A 12,895-nucleotide genomic window follows, 5' to 3' on the forward strand; every position below is an offset into this window, starting at 1 on the left:
TAATTTTAATAATTTTGGTTACTTTACAGTAATCTGTCATAAAAAGGTTCAACAATGAGTACTTTTTTTGCAATGTTTGTCCCTGCTGCCTCCCAGTCATCAGTCCCCTCTGAAGAATTAACACATTCTCCCATTCATTCCATCAGTGAGGGTGAGAATCATGTGAGAGAGGCTATTATTAAGGCAGCCATCAAGGACAGATTGAGGGTTTTTTCTCTGTGTGGCCCTGTGTCCATAGGGACATGCAGTAGGCTGACTGTACTGATCATCCCTTTACTTCTGCAATTGACGCTGTCAGCACAAAGTCTTTCTCACCAACCCTGAGGTATGAAAGGTTGTTCCACTGCTTCTACCAGAGAAATTCCACCTCAGTGTGCTCCCTTAATATCCACACTCATTTCCTCCCACAGGACAGATGAGCAGACCACCCCCTTCACTCTTGTCCTTCCCAGCATGGATATTCCTGTCCCAGGACCACTAATCAAACTATGGTTGCACAGGTAACAGTCACGGATCCATTTCTCTGAACCACAGAGCCACTGAAACCCATTCCTTTTATTGATTCTAACTGTGAGCATGTTATGCGACTTCCTTATAAACAGCAAATGTTGGTGTTCTTACTATAACATACATGTCAAAAAGTTTTCCTTTGTAAATATATATTTAATGTCATGACTACTAAGAAATTAATGATAATTATATATATCATGCTGTAGATGTATACAGTGAGGTGAAATTTACAAGAACAGACATGTGACATGTACAGGCTCAAATGGGGGTGTTCCTTGTGTTCAGTGTGGGTGGGGCTTAAGGGGCGCCAGAGCAGTACTTCGCCTAGGGCGCCATTTCAGCTAAGGCCGGCCCTGCGGGTAGGAATGCAGTGTCCATCCATTGCTGGTTTACTCATACTTTGTGGGGAGGCAGCTTTAGCTCACCTCTTTGGTGGTACTTAGTGGGTGCAGTAGGGATTGCAGATGAAGAGAACAAGCCTGCTGAAGACACATTGCCCATAGCATGCAGCAGTAAGCTGAAGGAAGACGTGCATGCTTCCCCCATGGTTGGCAGCACTTGTAGAGCTTAAGAGAGCTGCAGTTGGGTTAGGAGCTCAAAGGATGTGTAGAATGGAGTCCCCTAGGTTCATCAGACTGACCTGTTCCCTACCCACCTGACTGTCAGCTGTCTTGGGGATAAGTAGGCTGATGGAGCCCCACCAGCCAGTGTATGAAAGATCTGTTTAGAACTTTTGTCTGGGCTGAAGGAACAAATGAGTCAGTGGGGGCAAAGTAATGGAAGCCATTGCATAAGGCCTAGGGTACAGGAAAGAAAATCAAAGGTCACATCTGCCTGAACAAAAATGCCCCTTATACTAAGTGGTCTAAGTGTTACCGCTACATAAACAGTTGTTTGATTTTGGTAACTGAAATAGTTATTTGTAGAAAATAAATATAAATTCAGGGAGTGACCTGAAAAAATACTGTAGCCATTGCAAAGATTTAGATTTGTTGATGAAATGCATGCTTTCCCATTGCATTTCCCTAACAATACACCAGGTAATGGTCTTTCAGGCCAGAAATCCTCCGTGGGTATGAAATTACTCTGCTGCTATGTGAAAATGAGTTAAAGGAATGTTATACTATCCTAATATGAAGAACACTCCCCCCCTTAAGATCTGAACTTCATAGCTGGTATCTTGGCTTATCTGCCACTAGAGCTTACTACAACAGATATTCTACCCTATATAGTTACTGTCAGTAAAGCTAAAGATAGTGGCAGACTAGTCTCCTCTATTTCTAGACCAAATCTAAAACCTTCAGCACAGTTTGTCACAGCAAACTTCTACTTCAGATGTTCTCACTAGATCTCTCTCAGCCCATCCTTCTGTGTTTCAAAATCTACTTGTCCAGTTGGTATCAGTCAGTAAAAGTGGCATTCCACGCTCTGTCCTTACCTCCCGGTCACCACCAGAGTACCACAATGCTCTATCCTTGGTCCCTTCCTCTCTAACTTTTTTACCAACACCCTCTATATACCTCCACACAACAGGCCACCCTAATAAAATACTCCGATGATTCCACTGCCATTTGTTCATCTGACAGCATCAAAAAACTACTCAGGAAGCTTTAACAGCCACTGAAACATGGCTTTGTAACTCACAACTCGTGCTCAACCCAAAAAAGACCAAACTACTACTTTTTCCCCAAATACCTCTCTCGTGAAAAAACACAATTTGAAGTCCTCTCTCTCTTGATAATGCAACAATTGAAGTCACTTCTCATAGCAAACTGTTAGGGGTCAAAGTGAATGATAATCTTACATTCAGCCTGCATATACAAAGTTGCATAAGAAAAACTTATCAAAAACTAGGGATTATTTACAGAGCCTAAAACTCACTGATGCAACTCCTTTTTATGGTGCACCCCTTAGTAACCTCCAGTCTTCACAAAAATTAAAATTTGAACACTATAACAAATTTGCAGCAGTACTCCGTTCAGAGCCCACCACTGTGTAGCACTGAAAAGCCTAAATTGGTTAGAACTGCCACATCAACTAACGTATGCACAACTTTTTACCACCTATAAAATTATCCAGCATCCATCTGCCTGTCCAGCACAAAAAACATTCTACACAACTATTTTCCCAGTCTCGTTGCAATCCAGTGACCAAAAACTCCCGTCTACAAATGTTGCAAATCTGCTGGGCATGGTCTCTACTCGTACAAGGTTGCTAAGGCCTGGAACTCCTTACCTGTATCCATAAGGTCTGTACCCTCCCTCCAGTCTTTCAAAACCAAAACTTTCTAGCTAAAAACTGTCTCTGTTCTTGCTCAAATTTAGGATAAACTAAGTCCCTAAATGTGAACAAGTATACTTTCATTCCTTATACTTCCTTATTCTCTCTTCTTGTTACTTCATTACTGCTGTCTAATTCTCTTCCCTGACTTTCTCTTTAAATATACCTTAAGCCTGTTTTCCTTCACTTCACATTGCAATTCCTATTTGTATTAGACCAACTTGCCTTTAATTTCTCTAGACTGCCTAAAATTTCTCTAAATATTAAATGATTGTCATATACCTTGTTTAAATTTTTAACCAATGATGTTAAGTTGTCAATCTTGCCCCCATTCTTGCTGGATGGGTTCGGAGCCCATCCTCGGCTCCAACTCGGCCACTTACTGAAGCTCGAGAGCTAATTTTACCGGCTTGAGGCAACCCTATATCACATGATGCTAGGTGATAACTACCTAGATCTCGTTTGCCGCTTTCACTTGCAAGGTGCGTTTTTACCGGCTCTTGGTAAGTTTGAAATTTCAGACTTTGTCACCATTTTTTGTCTTAGTTCCCACTTGTTATTGTTTTAACTTGTAACGGTTAATTTTAAACCCTATTCCCCGTTAGTACCTTGTATTTCCCTTATCTCAGTTATATATCCCTTCCCCTAGGTTAGGCCTTAAGCCTGCCCCTTTCCTAATTCTTGTCAGGGATTCTGTGGAGTGTTTGGGTGTGTTAGTATCCCTGTTTTTTATTATTTATATTTGGATTGGGTGTTTGTGTGTGTGTTTTTTACTCTGGTGCTCCCTCGACACTGTTATGTCGAAGGACACTAAGGTTTCAGGGTTCAAGAAGTGTGACTCGTGCTGTCAGAAAATGTCTCTGACAGACGGTCACACTTCTTGTGTTTACTGCCTGGGACCCCTGCACTTGCAGGACTCTTGTTCTGTGTGCCACGCATTCAGCCCAAGAGTCCTGCAGGAGCGCAGGAACAAATTAATATTGAGGGGCTTGTTAAAGCCCGAGAGCTCCCCGACTAAGTCTGCGCCGGGGAAGCCCTCGAAGCCAGCAAAACCGTCGGCTCCGAGTCCCAAGCCATCGGCTGCTGGCTCACCTTCTATGACAAGATCAGCTCCAGCCGGAGCCGATCCTTCTGTGTCACAGCTTCCAGTATCGGCTCCACTTGCTGCCGATACCACTGAATCTTTGCACTCATGGTCGGCTACGGCTGGAGCCGACGTATCCTCGGCTCCTTCGGCTCCATCCACCTCCAGAAAGAGGTCAAGATCCCCATCATTGGAGTCTATCCATTCGGCTCCGAGATCACCCCTGCTCTCGGAGAGGAGCCATCGGAGCCGATCTTCTCGGTCGTCCAGACTTTCTGACCATGACCTTGAGAGAGTGGTGATTAGGCTGTTAAAGTTTCAGTGATTGGCCCAAATGCTCCATAGCCCGTCTCATCAGACAGTAGCCATTACAAATCCACCTATTATTCCTCCTTTGACTCTCCCCCAGAGTTCGGAGCCAGAGCTCCTCGGAGCCGTGACTGTTGTGGTGTCGGAGCCGATACCTCCCCCTTCGGCTCCATCGTCCTCTGCTCCAATCTCCTCCTTGATGCCTTCATTGGAGGGATCCAGGTGTTGGTCTCTCTCGCCGGCTCTGAGGGGGCGAGTGGCATCGGACCCTTGTCCGACCCCGTTCTCCCTCTCGGAGCGTTGGTGCTGGTGAGCTCGGCCCCATCGGCCTCGGAGCCATCCCTGTCGGTACGGCCTGGGGTTCCTACCTCTTCGGAGCGGGAGCCCTCTGGCCTCTCTGATGGGGGAGCCTTCGAGGTGATGAGGAGTGTACTAGCCCCAGGGCATAGTCAACGGTCAGTTCCATCAGCTCCTCCCATTACAGTGCCTGCTGACGTCTCTTCCCACTTTCTTGGTCCCGGGCCCAGAGATCCAATGCCTCAGGTTTCCCCACTGGGAATATCTTCCTCTTCCGAGGGTTCTCCTGACTCGTCAGGTGAGCCTCCGCGTAAGAGGACATGTAAGAGGAAACATCTGGACTCCCCCGAGTCTATTACATCCGATACCGACTTGGATGAGTCGGAGGGATCTAAGGTCCCCTCTGAGGATGTCTCTTTCTCAGACATCCTTGAAATCCTTAAGCAGAGGGGGAACTGGCCTTCCCTTAATCCTTCCGAGGACGAGTCGGTTTACCTGGAGGCGTTTGATTCTCGACCCTCCACCTCCTGGGTGTCTCCGCCTTTCAACCCCCTTATGGATGTGGTGGCTCGGAAGGCGTGGATGGCCCCGGATTCGGTGGAACCCACTCCTCGGAGGCCTTCTAAATTCATTACAGCCCCAGCTGATAGGCAATTTTTGACAAAAGGTGTCCCGGTTGATGCCATGGTGGTGGCTGTAGCCACCAAGAAGGAACTAGCCGATCCTTCAGTACCTATCCATCCTCCTAACAAGGATTCTAGGACTATGGATAGGTACGGTAAGCGGATGTTTTCTTCAGCAACCTTTGCCATGCGGTCGCTGAATTACTTATGTCACTTCACCCGCCTTCAGAGAGATGTTCTCAAAGAGTTGGGAGAAGTTTTACAGGATCCGTCAGCTGCTGGGTCCCAGGATAAAATTAACTCACAGCTAGGAACCCTAAACTCTATTGTTAACTCCTCCATGCGGCTCATTTCATATGTAGCCGATGGAGCGAGTAGGGCCGCAGGCACAGGAGTGGCATTAAGGCGTCACGCCTGGATGCGGCTTTGTAATTTTGCAGACCCCTTCAAGGCGTCCTTCACAAATTCCCCTTTTGATGGTTCGACCTTGTTCGGACCTCAAGTAAAAGACACCTTGACCAGATGCGAACAAGATGGCAAGACTCTTTCTGCCGTAGGAGTCCGTTTCTCCACCCCTTCATGACCATACCCTAAGGGTCAGAAGGTTGGGAAAATGTGGTTCTGCAAATCTCAAGGAGTCACGCCTGACGCACGAGGTCAGTTTACTCCCAGAGGCAGAGGGGGTAACAACAACAGGTGCCGCCCTAGGGGCAGAGGGGGTCCGCAGAATCAGGGTAGAGGGAGCCTCTCTCTGACAAACCCTTCCAGCATCCCTGAGATGTTGCCCGATTGTCCACCTTCGGAGGCAGTCGGGGGAAGATTGTCGCTGTACCCAAAAGCCTGGCTTTCCCTTACTCAAGACAAATGGGTACAGTCGATCATATCCAAGGGTTACAAAATTCCCTTTATCCAAACCCCAATTCAGCAAAAGGGAACCCTTCCAGACGTTCCACCCCGGTCTAAGGGAACTAGCAGTACCAGAGATATCAAAACTGCTAGCAAAAAGAGCTATCCAGCCAGTCCCAGCAGACCAACTAGGACCCGGAATCTACTCAAGGTTCTTTTTGGTACCGAAAAAGACAAGGGGACTGGAGACCAGTATTAGATCTCAGCAAACTAAACAAGTTTGTAAAGAGAACAAGATTCCGGATGGTCACGCTACAGTCCATTCTACCCTTTCTGTGCAAGGACAATTGGATCTGCTCCGTGGACCTTCAGGATGCGTACTATCACATCAAAATTCACAGGTGCTCCAGAAGGTTTCTCCGCTTTCGGCTGGGGGCCAGTCACTACCAATTCAGAGCCCTGCCCTTTGGTCTCACTACAGCCCCCAGAGTGTTCACCAAATGTATGGCAGCGGTTACAGCTCACCTGAGACGTCAAGGATTCCAGGTGTTTCCATATCTAGACGACTGGCTCCTCACTGCCACCACCAGGCATCAACTTCTCCAAGCCAGAGATTACACCATTCACATTTGCAGAGGGCTAGGAATCTCTATAAATTTCGAAAAATCTGCCTTGTCGCTTTGTCAATCTATTACCTTTATAGGCGCCAATTTGGACACCGTACAACTTTCAGCAAAGTTAACAGATCAAAGGGTCTTAGATATTCAAAGCCACATCCATGTTCTTCTTCAGAGCGACAAAATTCAGGCCAGGTATGTCCTGAAAGTATTGGGTCTTATGGTGGCCGCTATAACACTTCTTCCCCTTGCCCGCTTTTACATGCTTCTCCTACAGTGGATGATTTTCGCCCAATGGTCTTTTCAACGACTCCCTATGCATCACAAGATCATGATAACTCCAGCTTGCAAAATGCATCTGTCCTGGTGGATATTGTCCCCTCAAGTCCATCAAGGCAGACCCTTTGTTCCTCCCTCCCCGGTCGCCACGGTTACATCGGATGCCTCCCTGATCGGGTGGGGGGGGGCATTTTCAGGGCAGGATGGTCCATGGCACTTGGCAACCTTTCGAATGCCACCTGCATATAAATGTCCTGGAGATGAGAGCAGTGCTTTTAACGTTGCAAGCCCTCCACGACTCTCTTCCCCTGGGGACTATTGCAATCCAAACGGACAATATGTCCGTAGTGTGGTATATCAACAAGCAGGGCGGAACCAAGTCCTATCCCCTGTGGTGAGAGGCACTCGGACTTTGGCAGTGGGCAATCTCTTCTCAGCGGTTTCTGATAGCAGCACATATCCCCGGGAAGTCCAGCATCATAGCGGACAGGTTGAGCAGAGCTATTCTCATGCCTCACGAGTGGTCTCTCAAGCAATCTGTGATGGAAGAGATTTTTCAGAAGTGGGGCAATCCTTGCTGCAATCTTTTTGCTATGCCTCAAAACAGCAAATGCCCCGACTTCTTCACCGTCTTCCAGGCCATCCCCCCAGAGACGCTCTAGTCCAAGATTGGCCTCGGGGACTTCTCTATGCTTTTCCACCTTTTCCTCTAATACCACAAGTAATTCAGAAAGCAACCGCCTTGAGAGCCAAGATGATTCTCATTGCCCCTTTTTGGCCTCGACAGATATGGTTTCCATTCCTGCATCGTTATCTTTTGGTACAGCCTTGGCATCTGGATCCGGTTCCAGTTCCAGATCTTCTGACCCACCAGTCAGGGCAGCTGCACCAATCCATATCTTCTCTCAACCTCACTGCTTGGTTGCTCCACTTCTGTCCCTAGCCAGGCTTCCTATGATTTCTAATCCTGTCCGGGATATCATAGTAGCTTCCCTTAAATCTTCCACCAGAAGGATTTACACTAGTAAATGGCAACGTTTCTCCTCCTGGGTAAAAGCTAGAAATATAGATCCCTTTACTGCTCTGATTCATTCGGTCTTGGACTTCCTAGCTGAAATTTTTCACTCAGGATCTTCTTCCTCCACAGTAAAAGTTCAGTTGGCAGCCATTTCAAATTTTCATATAGGCTTGTCGGACTGCAACATCATGTTCCATAAGCTTTGCAAGGCATTCCTTAGAGGTGTATTTTTACTTAAGCCTCCGATCAAAGACCCTCCACCACAGTGGGATCTAAATTTAGTCTTAACATCCTTGATTCTTCCCCCCTTTGAACCTGCGGCTTCCTGTTCATTGAAATTTCTTTCCTGGAAGACACTCTTCCTAGTCGCCATTACTTCGGCTAGGAGAGTATCTTAGCTTCATGCCCTCTGCATTCGTCCTCCCTACTTAATCTTCCACAAAGACAGAGTTTCTCTAAGGACTAATCCGTCTTTCTTACCCAAGGTGGCGTTGCAGACAAACTTAAATCAATCTATTGATCTCCCAGTTTTTTTTTCCAAATTATACTAATAGAGCGGAGCAAAAACTACATTATCTGGATGTTCATCGCCAGCTCCGATATTATTTGGACAGAACCAAACAAATGAGGAAATCTGATCAACTGTTTTTATCGTATGCAGAGAACAGGAAAGGCCTCCCGATATCTAAGGTAATCCCTATCTAGGTGGCTGTCTTCTGTGATTACATGTGTTTATCAGCTCAGAGGTAGAGAGTTGACTTCTAGGCCAAAAGCCCATTCAACTAGAGCACTAGCTACATCTACAGCTTTTCAAGCTAGACTACCAATAGGCACTATTTGTGCAGCAGCCACATGGGCCTCTCCTCATACCTTTGTTTCGCATTACAAATTGGACTTGGCCTCCAGAAACAGGGCAAATTTTGGTTCCACCGATCTCAAGAGTGTGTTCCATTGAGCCACCCAGGATGAAGGTGCTAGGAACGTGGTCCCATCCAGTAAGAATGAAGGCAAGATTGACAACTTAACATTGAGAAGTTATGTACCTACCATAACGTTCCATGTTCGTTGTCTTCTCTCGCCTTCTTTCTTGCATCCCGCCCACCATCCCCCTAGCCTGGACAGACGAGAAGATTGTTCCTCTTCCTTGAAGAGTCCTGATCTAGCATTTCCAGCCAAATAGCTTGTCCTAGTGTCACTAGATTAGATTGGTTTCTTTGGCGGGATTATCCCCTTTTTCCTCCTCCTCTCCAATTGGAGGACTATATTGCATAATTTTTCTTTAGCTACCAAACAAGATCTGGGTAGTTATCGCCTAGCATCATGGGATATAGGGTTGCCTCGAGCCGGTAAAATTAGCTCTCGAGCTTTAGTAAGTGGCCGAGTTGGAGCTGAGGATCGGCTCCGAACCCATCCAGCAAGAAAGAAGGCGAGAGAAGACAACTAACATGAAACGTTATGGTAGGTACATAACTTCTCATTTTTGTTATATGTAATTTGTTATAACAAAAACATCTGCAGTTTAAATTATATTTTTGAAGCTAGTAAAATTATTGTTCTTAAAATGTTTTGTAATAATTTGGAGCTTTTCTCCTCAGGCCATTGCTGAAAATGGGATTCTACCAAGTCGGACTTTCCCAGTAATCAAATGTCAATAAATAAATAGCAGATAGAGTCTTGGGGTTAAGTTCTTGATGTTTCATAGCTAACTGGAATGTTCTTTCTGCATGAGCTTATTTGTTAGAGGGCCTTCCTTGGTTTGTTGGAACTGTTCTTAACCCACCCAATGGATAAGTGTTTCTTCTGCCAGCTTCAGTGGTTGAGTTCCCTGTAAGTTGGGTGAGTTTAATGATGTATGATATTTTTATTGATTGATTTACATTGAGCTGATCGATGGTGGAGTTAAACTTGCAAGTTTGGAGCTCAGGGATCCATAAATCTGGGATTTTACAGAAAAATTTTACAGAAAAAAAGTACCAAATTGTGATTGACGCTAAAGATATAACTTGCCTATATCCCATCAAGGGAGAGCCCTGTTTGTAGATCAGTTTGCTATGGTAAGAATGCATCAGTTTTTTTCAGACATATAAACACAGGTATTTCATAAAGACGTGTTTTGTAAATTAGTTCCAGATAGAAGAGCCTCTGCAGTATAGTGAGGATTTATGGAATGGTAGGTAGTTAGGCTATTATGTCTGTGTACAAATCAGTCCTTAACATTGCTTGCCACTTGCTAGGTGTCGCCATGTAAGAGTAGCAGAAGACATTTCACTTGAAACATAAAATGGGTTGTGGCAGGCCTGCATGAAATTTGAAAAACAAAATTACAAAGGGTGTGTTTTTTCTGAATTGGTAATTAACATACTGGACATAGTTGGTGTGTGCAAATTTATGCTTTACTGGCTTTATAAAATCAGCTCTGGAGGGTTACTGTGCATGCATGCTACTCGTTTTTTGCTACGTGACGGTTTTCAAAATATGCAGTCATGAATGACAAATGTGAAGTATGGATTTCAGTTTCTAACTTTGTTCCATTTCTAGGTGGTGCTTTGTTTTGACAGAGTTTTCTGGGATCCAAGCGTTAACCTGTTCGGTCATGTAGGGAGTACCACTGCTAGCAGGGGAGAGCTCTTCCTTTTCTGGAATCTCTATAAAGGTGAGCAACGTATTACCTGTAAAGAAAAATGCTTTGAACTTTCTGAGTTAGATGTGCTTTGAAATCTAGGTCACCAGACAAGAATGTAAGTTGTAGACTTCTGCAACACAAAGTTGCTTTAATCATATAGCTGTGAGGTACGACATTTACAGAGTAATAATTTGTTATATTTGTCTTTTTACATACATGCATACAAATATTTCAATCATGGATATTAATGCCCTTCAAGCTTGCCAATATAGCAAAATAATAAGTGACGAGGCTGTTCTTAGAAATATCTAAAGTAGCACTTGCTTTAATGTAATTTGGTAGTCTGTTTCATGCATCAGCTGCTGTCTCAGAAACCAGTTTGTATACTTTTCATTCCTGTAGAATCTTGTACATAGGTTGTTTGATGTTTTTTACTACTTTTTGATAATCCCAAACATTCCCAGAGGTAGTTGCCCCTAAATGCCCTATATACCTGAATAAGATCTCCTCTTAAATATCTGAGGCACTGCACAAGTTCAGATATTGTAGTCTTTCATAATAACTTAAATTTTCATATCCATTGATGCCATGATATATTTCCAATATACTTTTTCCAGTTTGCTTATTTTCTTATACGGTTTCCATATTTTTATTCCATATTCAGGTTTGGGTCTAATGTACTAACAATGACTTCATCATGTCTGATTTCCTAGACCTTATAAATGTTTTTATACAACCTGTAGTTCTATAACTATCATTGACCAATTGATTTGATATGATTAGAAAAATTCAAAGCTGGATTTACCAATATACCCAGGTCCTTAAATGAATCTACAGATCTGAAGTAGTTAACTTCATTTTATCAGCAACCTGTGGGTTACGGATCTGAGCCAGCAGCATACCAAGCAAAAAGATCTGAGCTCCAAGCTCCTCCTCCTTACCTATACTACACTGCAACCTCCTTCAATCCCCAGATCTCGTTTGCCGCGGTTTTGCCAAGCACGGGATTCTTAGAGCTCCAGGCAAGTTTAGCATTTTTTTTTCTTCAAACTTCTCTTTTGGTCCTCTTTACTTGGTGTGCGAGTGTATTTTAATACCTTTCTACAGGTTTTCCTTCTACCTAGCCTTTATAATCCCCCTTTACCTTTGGTAGTTTCTCATCCCTTTGTAGGCCCCTATTTTTCCCTCTTTCAGATGCGCGTGTCTGGCTGTGTGTGTGCTTTTGGTATGGCTGAAAGTCACAAAGTGACTTTTTGTAAATGCTCTGAGTGTGGCCATAAGCTGTCTGCAGCAGATGGTCACACTCAGTGTGTGATTTGCTTGGGGGTTATGCACCTTTCCTCGGGCTGCCAGATTTGTGCGGCCTTTTAACCCTTGAGCCTTAAGGGATAGGAAGAACAAGCTGATTCTGGCGGGTCTTCTACCTGCAGAATCAGCTTCTTCTTCTTCCTTCTCGGTAGCGACAGCCGCGGCTGCCCAGCCGACTGGCCCTCTTCCCCTGTTTGTGACTCACCCTTCCACCTTGTCTCAGGGAGAACGAGAGGCCAAGAAAGATAAAAAAGAAAGAAGAGAGAGAGAGAAGCCGCAAGTGGCAGGCCAAATTGGACCCCTCTGCCCCTCCCGCTAAGGTGGTTTCTTCTCTTCTAAGAGTGTCCAAGCCTTCCTCCCCACAGCTCCATTCTCCACGTTTCTCCCCGGAGCCGGAGGAGGAAACCTGACCAGCCTCGAGGTCGTCGTCACGTCGGCGGATTCCTCCATGTCTACTCGAAGCATTTTGGAGGCAGATATGGACTGGATGATGCATCGAGTTTTGCAAATTCAGCTGCAGATGGGAGTGCTGCTCCCTCCCCCTCTCTGGGGGGGGGGGGGTTCAGCTCCACTGTTCGCCCCGATAGCTCCTTCTCCGATCCACCACCGGATTTTGGAGTCTTCGGCTCCGAGGAGCCCCAGAGCCAGGAGGTTGGCACCGATGGTTATTGCTACCTCGACGCCGGCCACGCCCTCGAGCTTATTGGATCCGCTTTTGGATCCAAGCTCGCGGAGCAGAGAGCTGGGCGTCGGATCTGAGGGGATGAGTGTGTCTTTGGCTCCTTTGCAGTCGGAGCACACCGTCCTCTCAGGTCCGATCGCTTCGGTTCCGGCGCCGATCCCCTCGTCGGATCCGAGGGGCCCCGGCCACCTGTCTTAGAGAGGCCAGTTCCCCTTTGGAGTTCGTGGTGGAGAGGTTTCTCTCTGGAGGATCGACACCCCTCACTCTGTCCTCAGAGTCTGCCCCCGCTCCCTCGCAGCTCAGTTTGTCCTCCATCATCCAATCTCCCCAGGGACAGCCTGTGTCGTTGATGCCCCAGCCAGTTCTCTTGGAGGAACATGAATCCATGGGTGAGCCCCCCTCGGACAGTCCCCCCGAGG

The 12,895-nt window shown here is 45.8% G+C and overlaps 1 protein-coding gene across 1 annotated transcript in view; it reads left to right on the forward strand.

Annotated features, from left to right (window-relative positions):
* KDM1A (lysine demethylase 1A) overlaps positions 1-12,895 on the forward strand; it is a gene marked incomplete in the record, with an annotated part of 2,315,042 nt that overhangs the window by 2,077,386 nt on the left and 224,761 nt on the right. The window contains 1 exon segment of the mRNA XM_044060124.1: positions 10,402-10,516. Within this exon segment, the coding sequence (XP_043916059.1) occupies positions 10,402-10,516 (115 nt within the window).

The sequence above is a fragment of the Protopterus annectens genome, chromosome 1.part2 (assembly GCF_019279795.1).
Source record: "Protopterus annectens isolate FY-2018-M chromosome 1.part2, PAN1.0, whole genome shotgun sequence".
Lineage (NCBI taxonomy): Eukaryota > Metazoa > Chordata > Ceratodontiformes > Protopteridae > Protopterus > Protopterus annectens.